Raw genomic sequence first — 19462 nt, 5'->3', positions numbered from 1 at the left:
AGCACATATGATACTGACACCGGCTCAGATGATTCCGGGCCAGAATTTGAAAATACACAACCTGAAGAAGAAGAGCCCCTCCTCCAACACACACGAACGCGCACATGACCAATGAGGGCACGAGATAAGTTTGTGCACAGATGGAAGGCTGACAGGCAGGTAGGCCATCCAGTTACTTTAGCCGGGCCGGCTCAGATGATTGGTCGTGCTTTTTACAGCGCCACGGCTTCCACGGATGATATTTTTTTATGTATTTATTATCAAAGCACTCAATTAATATATTCATTGCTATCAGGATGTTAAGAACATTCCATGGAATATAACAACAAGTGTTTCTGAAGTGAATTACCTACCCCACCTTTAACCTACATCCGGACATACGTTTTCTTCAACAGGCGGCACATGGGGAGCCGTTTTGGGCTCGTCAGGGCACAGGAGTCGAACTGGCACCCCTCCAGCTACTAGTCCACACTCTGTATTTTTTTTTTGTCCAGTTGGGACGTGAACCGACGACCCCTAAGTCCAAGTCCCCTAATACTTTCATTTATAACCAAATACCTGCAAAGCTGATGACCCTCCCGTCAGTTACAGCTCTATGTTCAGTGTTGTAGATAATGTTGGCGTCATCAATGATACAAAATGAACTTGTAAACCCTGTATTGACAGGTTCTCCAGGAATTGTTTTTATTGCGTTTATATTTCTAAGGAAGACTTGTAATCTGATTTTCAGTAATTTAAAGCGATTTACGTTTTGTTCCGGTTGAAATGAAACTCCTCACCACAGAGTACAGCATTCATGTTAAAGCACCCAAGGCACTTCATTTTAAATCAATGATCTCCTCACTAGTGCCTACAGCCGATGTGTGGGTTTTCTATCTATGTTTTGGATGCACTGATAATTTAATGCATTTCCACGAGTCATTCGGACGTTGACATCCCTCTTGAGCTGTAAACCACTCTGACTGGATCCTGTGTTCAGGGAGATCTAAGGGTCTCATGATGTCAGCATTTATTTTTCATTTCTTGAAGTCAAAACCTCCATGCATGTTTCCGTGAATCACAATCCCCAACGTACAGCCGGATTTCGGAGGATTCAAAATGCATTTTACACGCCCAACCCGACCCCCTTTGTAATTGAGCGATTGGAACTACACAAATAGAAGTTAAGTTGAGGGAAATTGGGTTTTGTGAAAGTGGCCCAATTTAAGAATAACATTTAAATACAAATATGTATACAAGAAGTTGTCATTATTTAAAAACGACATTTCCCATGACTCTTTGAATGCTTTTAAACATTATCTGACCATCTCTCTCTCTCTCTCTCTCTCTCTCTCTCTCTCTCTCTCTCTCTCTCTCTCTCTCTCTCTCTCTCCTCTCTCTCACCATCTCTCTCTCAATTCAATTCAAAGGGGCTTTATTGGCATGAAAGTTAAATTAAACAATGTTGCCAAAGCATCAAAATAAAAAATAAATTAACAACATTAACGTACATTTCAAATGTTTACATATTATTGATGATATATATATGATGATATGATGATATGATGATGATATATATATATATATATATATATATATATATACAGTGATACAATTACATTTCAACACGTGTGTGTGTGTGTGTGTGTGTGTGTGTGTGTGTGTGTGTGTGTGTGTGTGTGTGTGTGTGTGTGTGTGTGTGTGTGTGTGTGTGTGTGTGTGTGTGTGTGTGTGTGTGTGTGTGTGTGTGTGTGTGTGTGTGTGTGTGTGTGTGTCATTCACTGTCCCTCAGGTTGTGGCATGTGTATACATATTGGGCAGCAAGATGTGCCTTGTCTCCTTCTCCTAGGAGTACTCTCAGTCTTGAGAGGTCATCAACGATCAATGATCAGTGGGTATCTGCCTCATTCTGCTCTACATGCATTTGTTGGTGTTTTTCTCTGAACACGTAAAATGTATCTGCAGAATTCTGCATGGAAAGACTCTGTTGGATGTTTGTCCCAGCGGGTATAGCTCTGGTGACTGAGTGGACCCCATACTTCACTACCGTACAGCGCAATGGGCTGGATCACACTATCAAAGATTTTGAGCCAGATTTGAATTGGAATTTGGACATTATAAAATGTTCTCTTAATTGCATTAAGAGCTCTTCTGGCTTTTTCTTTGAGTGCATTCACTGCCATGTTGAAACTTCCTGATGCTGTTATGGTTAAACCGAGGTAGGTGTAACTCATACTATGTTCCATGATATGATTATTTATGGTAAACTGGTATTTGTTCTCCTGACATCTGGGGCGTTTTTGGAAGACCATGACATTAGTTTTCTTCATATTGACTGCCAGGGCCCAGTTCTTACAGTACTGGTCTACTATGTCCAGCTGTTGTTGTAGTCCTTGTTCAGTAGGAGACAGCAGAACAAGGTCATCAGCATAAAGCAGACACTTCACCTCTCTCTCTAGGAGGGAGAGGCCAGGAGCAGCACAGTGATCCAACTGAACAGCAGCTTCATTTATATATATATGAAATAAAGTGGGACTTAAATTGCAACCCTGACGAACAGCTCTTCTCTGGGTGAAGAATTCACTTTGTTTGTCTCCAGTTTGAACAGCACACTTATTCCCTAAATACATTGATTCAACCAGATGGTACATTTTGCCCCCTATACCACAATGTAGAAGTCTATAATAGAGCCCTTCGTGCCAAATAGAGTCCAAAGCTTTTTTGAAATCAATGAAACAAGTGAATATCTTCCCATGTTGTGTTTGGTGTTCATGTTTGTTCACTAAAGTGTGAAGGGTATATACATGGTCGGTGGTGCGGTGTTTTGGAAGGAAGCCAATTTGATTTTGACTCAAGATGGATTGTCGGTTAAGGAAATCTTGTATTCTTTTATTTAGAATACTACAGAATAATTTCCCCAGACAGCTGCTGACACAGATGTCACGGTAGTTCTTAGGGTCTGTTTGTCTCCACTCTTATGAATGGGGGAGATGAGCCCTTTGCACCAGATGGAAACATCCTGACTGCAATATGATATTGAACAGCTTTAATACTGTACCCTGCATCTCTGGGGTGCTGCATCTGAGCATTTCCTTTTGAATGTTGTCTGGGCCACAAGCTTTCCTTGGCTGGAGAGATTGTGTCTGTGTGGTCGACTCTTCCCAAGTCATTGGGAAATCAAGGGGCTTTTGGTTGTCTTTAATAGTTTCTTCTAATGTTTGGAGTTTCTCTTTTGTAATACATTGATTTGAATTCATTAGATTTATTGGTATGTCTTTGTACAAACTTTCAAAATGTTCTCTCACTCTCTCTCTCTCTCTCTCTCTCTCTCTCTCACCATCTCTCTCTCTCTCTCTCACCATCTCTCTCTCCTCTCTCTCTTTCACTCTCTCTCCTCTCTCTCTCACTCTCTCTCACCACCTCTCTCTCTCACTCTCTCACCATCTCTCTCTCTCTCTCTCTCTCTCTCTCTCACCACCTCTCTCTCTCTCTCTTTAGGGGTGGATCTCTGCTTCTTTTAAAAAGTGTTGGCCGCATCCTAATGAGCACAAATCACATTCATCTCCCGTCGGCTCACTGCTCGGTAAGTTACATCATCTTTCATGTATGACAGGATTTCCCAAACATTTAACAGATTGTATTTGGTCAAAACTGATATACTTATTTAAATCATCAGTTTGGCAGCTGGTTTTGGACTTTTACTATATGTCAATTTCACACCTTTCAGGAAAAGCATTTAAGGATTAATTTAATGTATTTAAATTGGATAAATGTACCTACAAGTAATTTAATCGACAACAAGTAGGAATATAAATGTGATGTTGTCAGGGGAGAGAGTGGCATTAAAGACTCAAATTATTAAGAGACATGTTTTCAGCAGGAACATTTGTATTAAAAATAATTTAAGATATCATTTATTTGTATTTATACTATTTGAAGTTATGTATTACTTACTTACCTATGTACTTATTTACATATATGTACAAACATTTCCCAAATTGTTATCAATAAAGTACTTCTTATCTTATCTTATTTACCTCAGAATCAGGATCAACGTGCAACAGCATTAACATTAACCTTCTGTTGGTCGCTTGTTAGCAGACCCTTCACGCGATGGCAGAGCGAACAGGTACAGGCAGGGCCCATAGTGATAGCCCTATAGTTTACCCACAAATACACATACATATGTGGACATGGGTTACTATTTTTAAAAAATGGTAAATGTGTTTAGGAACCAATCAATGTGATTTTAAGTGGGGGTGGACCTCAAATCCTCTAGGGGGTCCGGCATGTAAGATGTTTTTTTAAATGTTGGAGTTAAATGCATCAATCTGGTGCATTTTGAGAGCAACATGAAGAGACTCGATCTATGGAAACACCCATATGAAACAGAACTGTATACATTTCAATAATCAGAAAATCATGGCCATAACCAATAACATCCCATTTCCAATATGAAAAAACCACTGAAACTTGTTTATTTATTTATTTTTGGTTCATTTATAGTTGTGAGTGTGCCTGTGCTCCTGAATCAGCCTCACCTGTCTCCCTCCTCTCCCCCTCTCCCTCCTCTCCCCCTCTCCCTCCTCTCCCCCCTGCTCAGGCAGCAGCAAAGACTAGTTTTAGCTCTCAACAAGTTTTAAAAGTGTATCTTACCTTTTTTCACCTAGTTCACTTTTTTTTTATTCATGCATATTTTAATAATCACCTCTCAAATGGAAATATGTGTTTACATAAATGGTGACCAAACCGTTTGAGACCCACTGAGAACTTAGACTAAGTTAACTATCTAAACACTCAGAGAGTCCTTCACCTCACCTGAGCTGAGGTTATCCCGAGCTTGAATGACACACAGAGACCAATCAAGGGCTTTGATTTATGATCTGTATGACAGAGGTCATGTCGGCAGGCCACATCATGTGGACAGCCAGTCACTACCTATTTAGGCCACTTAACAGGCCTATATATATATATATATATATATATAATTATTTACCTATTTCTATCTATCGATCTACCTATTTACCTATCTACCTAGTTACCTATTTACCTATCTACCTATTTACATATCTACCTATTTACCTATTTACCTATGTATCTATTAATTTACTGTAAGAGAATCAGTATTAGTGTATAGAGAGGCGAAGTCTCTCCCTTTCCGGTAGACCTCCATGGGACCTTATTTCTGAAAAGTATGTATTGAAGTCAATGGAAAGATAAAGATTATCTTTCGATCCCGTTTGAATTGTGCCACGAATTACACATATGATGTTTGTCAATTTGATAGATAATTTTGCAAGTCAAAAAAATTAAATTGTGTCATAAAAATGTGAAGTAACACTTTTTTGTGTGTGAAACCGCTCAATGAACTACATCTCCAACCTCGTACCACACACCAAGATGGCCGTCACTTTGGCACATTTCACTTCTTTCTTTCAGTATGAGGCGGAAAGTATTAAACGAGGTGAAAATCACTACATGCCTGGGCATGTTGAGAGCTGTACATACACACAAGGGGAGTTAGTCGGTTCCGTGAGAGCCAGCATGCGGGACCGGGATTCTGGGATTTGTAGTCTTTCTAGTTGCATATTTTTCATAGTTTAATATTTCAACAGTTTTACGACAAACTGTAACTTTTTTGACATGGAAATTATGTTTTAAGATTGACAAACATCATATGTGTAATTCGTGGCACAATTCAAACGGGATCGAAAGATAATCTTTGTCTCCCCATTGACTTCAATACATACTTTTTCCGAAATAAGGTCCCATGGGTCGGAAGGTCGGAAGTAGATGGATGTAATACCGGATCCGTCCTCCGAACAGCAGGTGGCGCTAAAGGCCGCGCGCCCTTTTCTCTTCAGCTTTACTCGGTTCCTCTCGGGTACTTCCGGTACAAACCGCGGTCCTACCTTCGCCTCCGGTGAATGTTTACACTCGGGTTGAAGCCACATTCAGTCAGTTATCTCAGCTTTTTACTCATGTTTTCGAGGTATTAAGTAGGGAAAGATACGCCTGCTTTTCACAGGGAAAGATACTGTATTAACTGGACTTTAAGTGTAAACTCACGATGGCTCCGAGGATATTTGGTGAGTTCACTTTCAAACAATTATTGAATTCAATGGTAAAAACTAGCCTCTGTTTGATCATGTTTTGGCATTTTATACAGCTTTACACTTCTACTACATTAAATGAATAGGTTATTATTAGCCGTTTTACTCCTCCACACAGCTCCAGGTACTTTTCAGATGACCAATCCAAGTTATCTTGAATATTAGCAGGTATTTTTTATGCATAAAGATAGTGGTAGAGGGACACACAGACAGACACAAAGCTACAAACAGTATTTACAGATTATGATGCATTGCTGTAGATTAAACTACATACATCTATTTAGGGATTTAAAGCAGCAGTAAGGAGATTGAAGATTTGTGAAAAACATCAGAAACATTTCTATATAAAATCGGGAAATTATTTTTAAAAATGTCGGAATAATTACAGAAAATATCTGAAAAATGTTCTTAGAAATGTCTGAAAAATGGCCAGAACTTATTTAAAAAAAAAAAATAGAAATAGAAATAATAATAACACAGATCTGCAGAGAGAACATGGAGTCCTTAAGAGGGAATTTGGTACTAACAAAACCACTTTATTAACAAAGATTACACGCTACATCAGCCACACACACACACACACACACACACACACACACACACACACACACACACACACACACACACACACACACACACACACACACACACACACAATTTTAAAATGTAGTTTTTAAATAATAGCTAAATAATCCCTACATGATAAATGAGGGAATGCAGTATTTTCACTGTGTGGTTTCAGTACTTTTACTTCAAAACCTCTTCCTGTTCATAACCACTGTTTGAAAGTCCCTTTCCGGTGCATTCTAATTTAGGAGATGGGAGACCAAACACACAGAGCTTATTTTGTGCAGAAAACAGAAGGTGATATCAGTTTCCCCTGAGGAAAATCAGAAGGTTTCTCCCACAGTTCCAGTGTGTTTGGTCCACAGTCTGCTCTCTGTTTCCTGTTGATCTGCAGAGAGAACATGGAGTCCTTAAGAGGGAATTTGGTACTAACAAAACCACTTTATTAACAAAGATTACACGCTACATCAGCCACACACACACACACACACACACACACACACACACACACACACACACACACACACACACACACACACACACACACACACACACACACACACACACACACACACACACACACACACACACACACACACACACACACACACACACACACACACACTAAGAAGAAGAGATCTTTCAAACAGACATTAAACATTTCATACCATTTTATTTAAATACAGCAACAAACCCATTTCCCCCAGGATGAATCAATATATAATGAATATATAAATGTGTTGTTAGTTGCAGCCCTGCCTGTGTCTCAGCATGACGCCTGATCAGGATCTTCTGGTGAAGGAAAGCCTGAAGATGATGACGGACATGATCATCCTGTGTGCCACTCTGGCTCTCTCTCTCTTCTTCTGGGTCCTCTCGCTCACCATCAGCACCTACTCAGGTCGGTCCCAAAAGAATAACATCTATATTTCATTTGCTATTTTACTGTTAGAAAACTTCTCAGTGGCGGCTTTCTGAAAAGTCCTTGGGCTCTTCCGACTTAGATGTTTTGTATTCCTTTAGAAATGAACTCAAGCTCCGAGAACAATATCAACAACGACACAATATCACTCTGCAGGACTTCCCCATGATTCTTTACTTCAAGGGAATTTCATTCGGATCACTGTCGATGTTTCATCTTGTTCTGTATTTATTTTAATGTTGTTATCAGTGTTTCCGCCAGACCAGGGTTGAGAGGGCGTCCACTATCTCTTTGCGTTAGTGAGCCAGATCATTTGACTCGGCTCTCTAATGGCGCATTTCCACTACAGCGCGGTTTAAGCGTGCCGTGCCCGTTTTTGGTTGCGTTTCCACTAGGGGTAGTTCCGGCTAGCGGGTACTTTTTCACAGTTTTTCTGGCTCTCCAAAATCGATGTTCTTTCCGGGCCAAAATTTGAAAATACACAACCGGAAGAAGAAGAGCCCCTCCTCCAACACACACGAACGCGCACATGACCAATGAGGGCACGAGATAAGTTTGTGCACAGATGGAAGGCTGACAGGCAGGTAGGCCATCCAGTTACTTTAGCCGGCTCAGATGATTGGTCGTGCTTTTTACAGCGCCACGGCTTCCACTGATGATATTTCTTTATGGATTTATTGTCAAAGCACTTCAGATATTCATTGCTATCGGGATGTTAAGAGCATTACATGGAATATAACAAAAAGTGTATCTCGAGCCGGTTTCTCAAACTTACCTACCCCACCTTTAAGTTTATTGTTATTATTATTTAACGTCACAAACCTTGTTTTTGGTTGACTTTCAGCATCTTATCAATGTTCATCATCACTTGTGAGCAGTGGGTTTTAACATCGTTTTTTTATTTGTTACCTTATCTTATAAATGTTGATCCCACATCTGGTGCAGGACATCTCTCAACTCGGCCCAAAAAAAAGTTACTTTTTCGATTTTTGAAAGGACAAATATTATTGAAATGTTTCAAACGTTTTAAAATTTTAAGACGAAAGGAGTAGGATTTTATGAATCCTTATTTTCCTTCTGTGTGTGACTTGGCACGGTTCTTATCACTTCACTTTGGGCCACAATCACAACATTTAAAGAGGATGTTCTGATTTTGTGTGTTTTAGGAACCCTGCAACCTGTGTCTCCATGGCGATGGTTGTTCTCCATCCTGGTTCCTCTGATGCTGACGGTCCGAGCGCTGAAGGGGAAAAGCCTGAACTACTCAGGAGCTCTGGGAGGTGTGTGTGTGTGTGTGTGTGTGTGTGTGTGTGTGTGTGTGTGTGTGTGTGTGTGTGTGTGTGTGTGTGTGTGTGTGTGTGTGTGTGTGTGTGTGTGTGTGTGTGTGTGTGTGTGTGTGTGTGTGTGTGTGTGTGTGTGTGTGTGTGTGTGTGTGTGTGTGTGTGTGTGTGTGTGTGTGTGTGTGTGTGTGTGTGTGTGTGTGTGTGTGTGTGTGTGTGTGTGTGTGTGTGTGTGTGTGTGTGTGTGTGTGTGTGTGGTTCTGCACTAGGTTCAATAGGGAATTGAAGAAGTTGCATCCATCTATGATCTCTTTAAAGCCACCAGACTCCATAGCAACACACAGGGGCTGCTTGTTTACTCCAGCCTCAATACCTTTGTTTACTTGTGTGATGAAGCTAAGAGTCACACAACAACACAAACAAACGGTCAGATGGAGATTCAAAGTTTAAGGGTCCTGTTTTTTGTTCTGCTTCACATTATCAGGATGTCTCCGGGCAGTTTTTCTAGTCAGCAGATGAGTTACTGAAAGCCTCTCTGTCACAGTTTTGATGTTGATACGAATAGATGTAACTCTTGTCCTGGGAAAACATGCTTCATGCTAAATTTCCTCCTGTTATTTAACAAAAGCATGCTTTGAAACACCGTTATACTGCCATATATCATGAGGATACCACTCAAGGGGAATTTCTTGAATGAGTGCCTCAGGGTTTTAAGTGTTTTACATTTTCTGGTAAGGGTTTTCTTCTGGCTAAATCTAATGTGGAGAAAAAGAACATTTTGGTGAAATAGAACGGTTTCATTCTGCTTATATCTGCTGACGTTTTCCTGACCGAAGCTTTGGTAACACGTCATGATTTTTATGACTGTCAGGAAATTAGAAAACAGTGAAGATCATTTCAGTTTTCACGGTTTCTGGCTTTGATAAATGGTGTTGAAATACAAGAACAGAATGTACCAAATAATACAAAGTTAAAACATTCATTACGGTGAATTACCCCTCTGAGTTTTACTATATTGAAGAAGTTGTAAGTATTAATATTGAAGTCATCGTTGAAACTTAGTGAGTTGATCCTATTCTAAATATTTCTTATAAGGATAATGCATAATTTCTTAGAAAATAACCTATGGACATATAATATTAATGTCCCCCTCTTTTCACCCCCTGTCTGAAACCAGAGCTGCTCTGATTGGTTAGCTGGCCGGCTCTGTTGTGATTGGTCAACCAGCTTAGGCTAAGGGGAGGGACATCTCTATCACGTACAATGTGTTGGAGCGCTAGCCAATAGAAGCAAAAGTGTTCCAAAGTGACGACACTGTGTTCTGGAACTTTGGGATTTTAGCCTTTTTCAGACCATTTACATCCACTAAAAACCTACAGAGCACACGACAGGGAAGAAAAACGAATTGGGCCTCTTTAAGGAAAGTGTTCTGATTGGTCTCCTCACACCCCAAAAAGCAGAATTGGGCCCCTTTAAGGAAAGTGTTCTGATTGGTCCCCTCACACCCCAAAAAACTGAATATGGCCCCTTTAAGGAAAGTGTTCTCATTTGTCCCCTCACATCCCAAAAAACAGAATAGGGCCCCTTTAAGTAAAGTGTTCTGATTGGTCCCCCCACACCCCAAAAAGCAGAATAGGGCCCCTTTAAGGAAAGTGTTCTGATTGGTCCCCTCACACCCCAAAAAGCAGAATAGGGCCCCTTTAAGGAAAGTGTTCTGATTGGTCCCCTCACACCCCAAAAGCAGAATAGAGCCCCTTTAAGGAAAGTGTTCTGATTGGTCCCCTCACACCCCAAAAAACAGAATAGGGCCCCTTTAAGGAAAGTGTTCTGATTGGTCCCCTCACACCCCAAAAAGCAGAATAGGGCCCCTTTAAGGAAAGTGTTCTGATTGGTCGTCTCACACCCCAAAAGCAGAATAGAGCCCCTTTAAGGAAATTGTTCTGATTGGTCCCCTCACACCCAAAAAAGCAGAATAGGGCCCCTTTAAGGAAAGTGTTCTGATTGGTCCCCTCACACCACAAGAAGCAGAATAGGGCCCCTTTAAGGAAAGTGTTCTGATTGGTCCCCTCACACCCCAAAAAACCGGAATAGAGCCCATTTAAGGAAAGTGTTCTGATTGGTCCCCTCACGCCCCAAAAAACAGAATATGGCCTCTTTAAGGAAAGTGTTCTGATTGGTCCCCCTACACCCCAAAAAACAGAATAGGGCCTCTTTAAGTAAAGTGTTCTGATTGGTCCCCTCACACCCCAAAAAACAGAATAGGGCCCCTTTAAGTAAAGTGTTCTGATTGGTCCCCTCACACCCCAAAAAGCAGAATAGTGCCCCTTTAAGGAAAGTGTTCTGATTGGTCCCCTCACACCCCAAAAAGCAGAATAGTGCCCCTTTAAGGAAAGTGTTCTGATTGGTCCCCTCACACCCCAAAAACAGAATAGGGCCCCTTTAAGTAAAGTGTTCTGATTGGTCCCCTCACACCCCAAAAAGCCGAATAGGGCCCCTTTAAGGAAAGTGTTCTGATTGGTCCCCTCACACCCCAAAAAACTGAATATGGCCCCTTTAAGGAAAGTGTTCTGATTGGTCCCCTCACACCCCAAAAAACTGAATATGGCCCCTTTAAGGAAAGTGTTCTGATTGGTCCCCTCACACCCCAAAAAACAGATAAGGGCCTCTGTAATTTAATTGAAGTGTTCTGAATGGTCCCCTTTAAGTGAAGTGTTCTGATTGGTACAACTTTGCGATGGTAGCCTCTGCAGACCATTTACATGCACTAAAACCTATATAACACACTACAGGAGAGGGAAATAGAATATTAAAGTGGGTAGAATAACTTAGGGGTGGAATAAATACTATATTGCCTCCAAAGTGTAGTAGAGTAAAAGCCTTAGAACTTCTTATCACCCGTTCTGTAGCCTTGAGCTTGTTCTCAACCTTTTAAAAATCCATGATAAATCCTCTGCAGTTCAGCAGCTAATATAATTCAATATCAAAGTCACCGATGATATTCCCCGTTAATTATCAAGGCTGTCGTTTCTCAGTAACTTTCTCAAACAACCAAACTGTTTATTTAAAATGTCACAATCTGGGTTTGTTCTATAACCCTAACCATTTCCTCTGAGCTGTGGGAATGCATCCCATAATTGCTAAATAAATCCATTTGACCTCCGTAACCATTGAAATATGTTCCAAAGGAGGGTGACGTCAATGCGGGAGAGTTTGAGATCATAGATGCTACTGTGGTTTTATGGTTTTAAAGATATGAGAAAACCTTTCTAGTGACAGTAGAAATTCAGATAGTTTGAAGTACTTAGTGTGTATTTCCTACGGTAGATATCATTTGTAAAAAAGACGGGACTACCATCAGAAAGTATACCAATATACGTACTTTGGACACCTAAATAGATCAATATTAGTTTAAGTGAACACTTTGTTTAGGATATGTTCCTGCGTTAACTTGCTTTCAGAGATATCTCCTATGTCATCGTATTATTCCTGCAACGTACTTGCACCATTATGTGTATTGCACTATTTTAGGTGTTTATCTTTTATATTAAGGACATTGGATGTTTCATAGTAGGAGGAGCCTAATACTCTATACTTAAATTGCTGAAACTAAGGTGTAGTTATTCTGCATATGTAAAATAAAGCCTTTGATAATCTCTCTCCATTGAAATAAAAACCGTAATTTAACGAGCTGCTTTTCAACCACTGCCTCGATTAGGTTGTTGTTGTTTATTGTTTTTTGTGCCTAATCCAAATGCACTTTTTAAATCTCCACACAATAACACAGACTTATTAAGGCAGAGCAGCTCATCCTGAATTAAAGCACAGTTCCTATCAATGCGATCATAGATGGATACAACTTCTTCAATTCCCCGTGGAAAGACAAGTGCTAACATCATTCCCAAAGATATGTTTAAAAGATTCGGACAAATGTAAAGAAATGTGTGAAAATTAATTACAATATTTTTTTATAAAAGATTAGGGATGTCCCGATCACCTTTTTTTGCTCCCGATCCGATTCCGATCATTTGATTTTGGCAATCTGCCGATAGCGATTTTTCCCGATCCGATCTTTATGCAATGCATTAAGAGACAAGGTAACAGATAACGGCTGGTCATCCAACGCGATGAATTCAGCTACCTTGGTTATTATGTTTTTGGCCTTTTCACTGTTCTCTCTCTTTTTGATCTATTTCTATAAAAACCTGTCTGAAAATGAGCTGATCAGATTTTGGCCACTTTATGATGTCATAACAATGTTTTGTCTTGAGTAACCATTAGCCAATCACCAACAAGGTAACCCCCCCCCCACCTTATCACCTGAATCTCCTCCTAGAGCACCATTGAGTTCTTTGTAACCAAATGTCTCTCAGAGGGGCGTGGGGAGGGGCTCCTTATTTTCATCTAAAGTAACAGACAGAGGCCGTTTCTCAATCTCGAGGAAACTGTCTTCCAAGCCAATATTTCAAGGATGCTACGTCATCGAGTGCTGCCAAAGGAGTGTTCCAATCTCCAGCATACTTGGAATTCCACCGAGGCCGCGTCCTTGGTTTGGGGGTAATTTCGAGGCTGTGTAGACTCCGCGGTCTTAAAATCCCCACAATGCTTTGCGCACGGACCAATTTCCCCAAATCTGTGGCGGAAAATGTAAGGCGGGGCCTCTCATATGACGCACACCTGCTCGCCTGTTCCACTCTTCGTTTTCCGAATGCCAGGAAGGATTCTTGCCTTGCTTCTGAAGACATGTGCTACCAAGCAAGCGTACTCGACATTGAGAAACGGCCACAGAATCAGCACTGAAACAGAGGGGATTATGGGTAATGCTGCAATGATCTGTTTGGTGTTTCAGCCAATCAGAGACAGGCTCTGTATATATGTGAGCCCTTTGATACATTGATGAAGAGGAGGATAAGAGGGGACCTTTAAATATGTTCTTTAATGTTTAACGTGTGCTTCCTCAGCTCTCCTCGTGGGCTTCGTGTTGACGATGGCCAACTTCAGCTTCTTCTCCTCCCTGCTGGCCTTCTTCCTCACCTCCTCCAAACTCACACGTTGGGGCGGAGCGCAGAAGAAGAGGATCGACGCCGACTACAAAGAAGGTGAGATTACCAGAAGGTTTGATTTCATTCTTCCCTTTTCTTGAATTGTTTTTATAAACCTGTGGGTGTGTTTCAGGGGGTCAGAGAAACTGGATCCAGGTGTTTTGTAACGGAGGAGTTCCCACAGAGCTGGCACTGCTTTACATGATCGAGGTAAACACACACACTTTGTGACTGAACTATTAGATCCTTTCCTCTGTGTGTGTGTGTGTGTGTGTGTGTGTGTGTGTGTGTGTGTGTGTGTGTGTGTGTGTGTGTGTGTGTGTGTGTGTGTGTGTGTGTGTGTGTGTGTGTGTGTGTGTGTGTGTGTGTGTGTGTGTGTGTGTGTGTATATCAAGTATTTATACATATTGCATTTCTTCAGACATTTATTATCAAATTTGTATAAAAGATATTGTAATTTTTCAATACGTATTCACATGTCTTGAAATTTGTCCGAACATATATTTTGTATCATTTTTTGATATTTTTTCCATAATAATGCTGTAGGTGTTTTAACTCCTGTTTGTATATTGGTTGCTAGCTGATTCTGTAGGATCATGATATGTTTGTTTCATTGAATGTGTACAGTAACAAAGTAAAGATACTTGGCTGGTATTCCACCACTTTCTGAGAATACAAGTCGAAAAATTAAAAAATATATACTATGTGCGAAAACGTGAAGATGTCTTCGAGTAGTTTGTCCAAAATAAATCATACTATTATGACACTTTCTGAGAGTATAACCACATTTCCTCTTTAGTGTATCATTTCATTTAATGTGTGATTGTTGTTAATTACGATTGTCGATTTTAATGTAACTTTTACTATATGTAATTGTTGTCCTTTTTTACTACCTCTGCAAAGCGACTTTGAGCACCTGTAAGAGCGCTTTCAAAATAAAGTCTGATTTGATGTACCTGTGTGTCAGGTGGGGCCCGGTGAGATCCCCATAGACTTCGGGAAGCAGTACACGGCCTCCTGGATGTGTCTCTCTCTGCTCGGAGCGCTCGCCTGCAGCACCGGGGACACCTGGAGCTCTGAGGTGGGGCCCGTGCTCAGCCAATCACAGCCCAGACTCATCACCACCTGGAAGGAGGTCCCCGCAGGTGAGAGGCTTTTACTAAATACTTAAAGTTTTTTCACTTTTTCCACATACTATGTCTTTTTATGTATTCTGTCAGAGGGCGTTATTCAATGAGATAACAATTATATTTCTGGTTCATTTTTTCTATTCTACTTTCTGTCTTAAATGTTCCTCTCTCTTTCCCCCAGGAACCAACGGAGGAGTGACTGCAGTGGGACTGTTGGCCAGTTTCCTCGGGGGTCTCACGGTGGGCGTGGCCTATTACGTGACTCAGCTGCTGTTTGTGGGGGATCTGAACATGGCCGACCCTCAGTGGCCCATCATGGTGTACGCAGGCATGGCCGGGCTGCTGGGGTCCATGCTGGACTCTTTCCTGGGGGCTCACATGCAGTACTCAGGTGGGAACAGTACAGTTTCAGCATACAATACTGGGGCTGTACCTCTCTCTTTCCAACATACTATAAACAACACAGACACAGCCCCATTGACATCAATCTTTATTATCAGGTAGTGGTACTTAAATCAGAAAATTAAACGTAACGGACCCTTCAACCAGTCTCGGAAACATTTAGCTTGTTTACATTCAAGGATACCTCTCTTCTTCTGTTAGTGTAGTATGTTGAAAAAATGAAAAACGTCAATAGGCGCTTTCACACCAAGTGCTTCTCCCAGGAAGAGTTCCTGGACCTCTTTTGGGTTTACTGGCAGGCCGCAAACAACTTCACGGCGTATACTGCCACCCGGAGTCCCCGGCTGGAAGTCCCTGGAGTTGGGGACTGGCTTCAGTAGAAGCTGCTGGGACTCCCAGCAGCTTCTACTGAAGCCTTCAGAGTAAATCGCCAGAACGCCGACACCTCCTCATCTCCACCGCTCCCATGTTTTCTTTTGTGTTGCCATAACCATCTGCATTGGTGCGCGGGGGCTAATGCTAATGCTAATGCTAATGCTAATAATGCTAATGCCAGAGAATAAAATGGCGGCTTCACAAAACTTTTCTGAGTTTTACGGGGAGTGGTTTGCAATTTGCCCAGCCAATCAGACATTGGAACCTTTTCCTCCCCAGGAAAGTCCCACCTCTCTAGCAGGGGCTGAAAAGGGGGTGAAAAGGTTCCCGAAAACTAAGTTCTAGTTCCAGATATTTTTGGTGTGAACGCAAAATCCCAGGAACTATTCCTGGGAAAGGTAATCCGGTGTGAAAGTGCCTATAGTACAGTACAGGGTTTCTCAAACTTTTTCATACCAAGCACCACCTAACCAATAAAAAAACACTCGCGGTCCACCTGACTCCACAAATATAAAAAAACTCATCGTTTTTCTAGAACAGATTATAAATCGCCTGAAAATGGTACAAACAGGTGGCAACGTGTGACGATGCTGCGCTGGGCTATTTCATGCAATCGAATGAAACTTGAGTTCGCTCCATTGCGGAGATATTCCCGTGAGAGTGCGGAAAACTGAAATGTATTTATTTATTTCAAATGTGAAATTTTACCAATATACTCACGGACCACACTTTGAGAAGCACTGATACAGCCCGTCAGAAAAAGTTTTAAAAAATGATAGTATGTTGAAATATGTTAAAAGTCATAGTATAGTAAAAGTACTTCACATTGCACAGAAGTGGCTAAATGTTCCCAGGCCAAGTTTCTTTCTGAGATATTGCATTTGCAAAAAGTCACTAACCAGCGTCTCCTCCGTCCGTCTGCAGGTTTTGACGCCAGCATTGGGAAGGTGGTCAGTTACGAGTCGGCCACAACGACCCGGATCTGTGGGAAACCCATCCTGGACAACAACGCCGTGAACCTCTTCACCTCCGTCATCGTCGCTCTCGTCCTGCCGGGGTTAGCGTGGGGGATGTGGCCACGATGAACCCACTGATGGCTGATAAACTACGCTTCACTCGAGACATTTGAGAAGTCTGTTGATCTGATTGGTCACAGAAGCACTTTGATTGCTCCATCATGGAGAACAAAATAAATACTGACTGATGTGATGTTCTGCACATGTTTTGAGTGTAAGTGATACTCCTGATTGAACAGATGATGGATATTTACATGTTTTGGGAGATTTTCCAAATAATAGGGAAAGAGAAACTGCAATATTTCCCGGATGTTGGGGGATTTTCTATCTTTCTAAGAACCATAATTGACAGCAAACTATTTTGCGAGTCTCCAGAAGTATCAGTGGTTTACAGACAATATCATGAGAAAAATAACAAATCAAACCTACAGAGTGAAACGTCTAAAGAGAATAGAGATGCTAAACGATGCACGGTGGATCGGTCATGTGGACAAAATCATCATTTGACCTTAAATAATTCAATAAATGTTCAGTGTCTTTGTTCTGATTTGAACTTGCTTGTTTAATGTCATGTTTCTACACTTTAAACAGTCGTCTTGTCCCAACACTGATTTATACAGCATTGTGTTTAACATCATATATATTTCCTGCCTTTAATTTATGTGTTAATAAACCTTTCCTACTTTGAAATGAAAGGTGTTTCCGTTTTTTTTAACCTTGAACATTACTCTTTCCCCAATTCTGGCTGTTATTGTTTTTAAATCTCTCAATGGGCTGGCCCCTCAGTACATCTCCGACCTCCTACAGGTGTCCACCCCCTCAAGGGCTTTGAGGTTGGCTGGTAGTCCCTAAAACGAAGAGAATACCAGGGGAGACCCAGGCTTCTCAGCGGTAGCCCCCTGGCTCTGGAACGACCTACCCCCCCCGTCAAATTGTCGCCCACCCTCCAAACTTTTTAGTCTTGCCTGAAGACCTCTTTTCCCTCGCTCTCGAGTCAGTCTGAGTTATGTTTTATCGATGTGGAAAACAAATACCAATTCAGCCGCAGAGTGAACCACAAGTGCTTCTGAGCAGACGTGACCTTTGACCTCTTCTCCTAACGGCCCGTCCACGCTACAGCTTCGACAGCTTCAAAAACAGTTTCCAACGCGTCTGCCCATTCACCTTGAATGGGGTGACGTCACGTTGCCTCGCTTTTCACCGAACTGAATTGTGGGTAGCAGAGCGGAGCTTTCCTGACGTTTCAGGCTCTAAAAGTTGAGCAATGTTCAACTTCTGAAGCTTCTGAAGCTTTCGGTGGAAGCGTCAGCCAATCAAATCATATGCCAGTACAAGCTCTAGCCAATCAAACCGCTGCTTGTGTGTCAGGGGCGGGAGATTCATGTGATTGGTTGTTGGTCGAGCTTCAGACACGCCCACCGGCAAGCTTTTTTTGAAGCTGTAGTGTGGACGGGCCGTAGTAGTGTGGACGGGCCGTAACAGCGTGAACAGACTCCAGGCATTTGCGTGTTTCCAGAGGTATTACTGTTTTTATTTCAGAGTGTCTGAGAGAAAAGGCACTAAACCAAACCGGGAGAGTGACACTGACTTCGAATGAGAGAAGAAGATCCAGAGTCAGGTTTAAATTAACATATTTATAAAGTTTACACAACAGCAGGCGTACAAACACACACACACACACACACAGCTTAATATCTACACATGTCATCCTGATTGATTAAATACAGCAGGCTCAAAACACCAGGAGCCGTAAAAGGAGAATCCCCCCCCACACATTTGTAATTATGTCAGCATATGTACGTAGTGTTTAACAGCAGGAAATGGAGTGTTTCTTTAGCTTCATAAACGTCTGGGAATCACAAAAACAACTGTCATAAAGTCTTAAAGGAATTATAAATAGAATCTTTCTGACTGTAAAATGTTGAGTAGACGCGTTTGCTCTGTGCTCTTGTAGTGAAACTCACTCAGGACGGTGAGGAAGACATCGAGAGGGAAAAACCAGAGAAATAATAACAATCAAACTGCAACTTCGAAATGCATCCGTTAACTGGACTCATTGGTTTGAAAAGTCCACGGCATTGTTGTTACATGTCTGGATTTATCCGTCTGCAGATATTCAGTTTGATCTGATGTTAAACAATAGGAGCTCTTCACATCTGAGAGGCTGCTTTTAAAACTTTAATGAATATTCAAAATAGTTTGAGTTTAGTGGACGAAGCATTGCAGCTCTTTAACAATGAAATGATTTGAATTGAATGAGTTAGTTGCTGTAAATACTCACTAAGCCGCGCAGGTACAGTAAGCCACTTCCCTGGAGAAATGAATTGAACCAGATTTCTGATTATCTTTGCATCAAACTACCCGGACTGCGTTCATCATATGCATCAATTAAAAGCTTAAACACATTGTCGGGGGGCGTCTTGATATATTTTTAAGATTCAGCGAAGCCTACTTTAAGATCTGAAACATAAAACAATAAATAATATTTGACTGAAGAGTTCTGGATCAGCGAGGAACCTGAAAGACTATTGTTAAACTCTGATTGAATGATTGAAGGTATTTATAAATGAGGGGGAGAAAACAAAGCGTCGTCAAAGCTCCTCAGACATTTGGACTTCTCTTCATGTCTTCATATTTTG

The 19462-nt window shown here is 41.3% G+C and overlaps 2 protein-coding genes across 11 annotated transcripts in view; one reads left to right on the top strand and one right to left on the bottom strand.

The window, feature by feature from the left end:
- The first annotated feature begins 29 nt into the window (after positions 1 to 29).
- tmem19 (transmembrane protein 19) lies at positions 30 to 17518 on the top strand. Of its 4 annotated transcripts, XM_079652930.1 has the most exons (9): positions 30 to 159; positions 3478 to 3562; positions 7413 to 7560; positions 8748 to 8861; positions 13820 to 13957; positions 14034 to 14110; positions 14868 to 15045; positions 15212 to 15421; positions 16732 to 17518. In XM_079652930.1, the coding sequence occupies exons 2-9, from the start codon at positions 3521 to 3523 to the stop codon at positions 16890 to 16892; spliced, it is 1068 nt and encodes a 355-aa protein (XP_079509056.1). In that variant the 5' UTR covers positions 30 to 159; positions 3478 to 3520; the 3' UTR covers positions 16893 to 17518. The 4 variants fall into 4 exon arrangements, with proteins under 4 accessions (XP_079509056.1, XP_079509058.1, XP_079509059.1 ...); XM_079652932.1 differs by lacking the exons at positions 30 to 159; positions 3478 to 3562 and adding an exon at positions 5860 to 6068; XM_079652933.1 differs by lacking the exons at positions 30 to 159; positions 3478 to 3562 and adding an exon at positions 5860 to 6068 and having other exon boundaries at positions 7407 to 7560.
- A 924-nt stretch (positions 17519 to 18442) lies between these two features.
- rab3ip (RAB3A interacting protein (rabin3)) overlaps positions 18443 to 19462 on the bottom strand; it is an 18919-nt gene continuing 17899 nt past the window's right edge. For all 7 annotated transcript variants that reach the window (XM_079654542.1, XM_079654547.1, XM_079654546.1 and 4 more), the window contains one exon: positions 18443 to 19462. This exon is cut by the window's right edge and continues 233 nt beyond it. The gene's annotated coding sequence lies outside the window, so the exon portion shown is untranslated.

The sequence above is a fragment of the Notothenia rossii genome (genome assembly GCF_949606895.1).
Source record: "Notothenia rossii genome assembly, chromosome: 10".
Classification (NCBI taxonomy): domain Eukaryota; kingdom Metazoa; phylum Chordata; class Actinopteri; order Perciformes; family Nototheniidae; genus Notothenia; species Notothenia rossii.
Note: the sequence above shows the minus strand (reverse complement) of the source record. Positions and strands in the feature narration are given on the sequence as shown.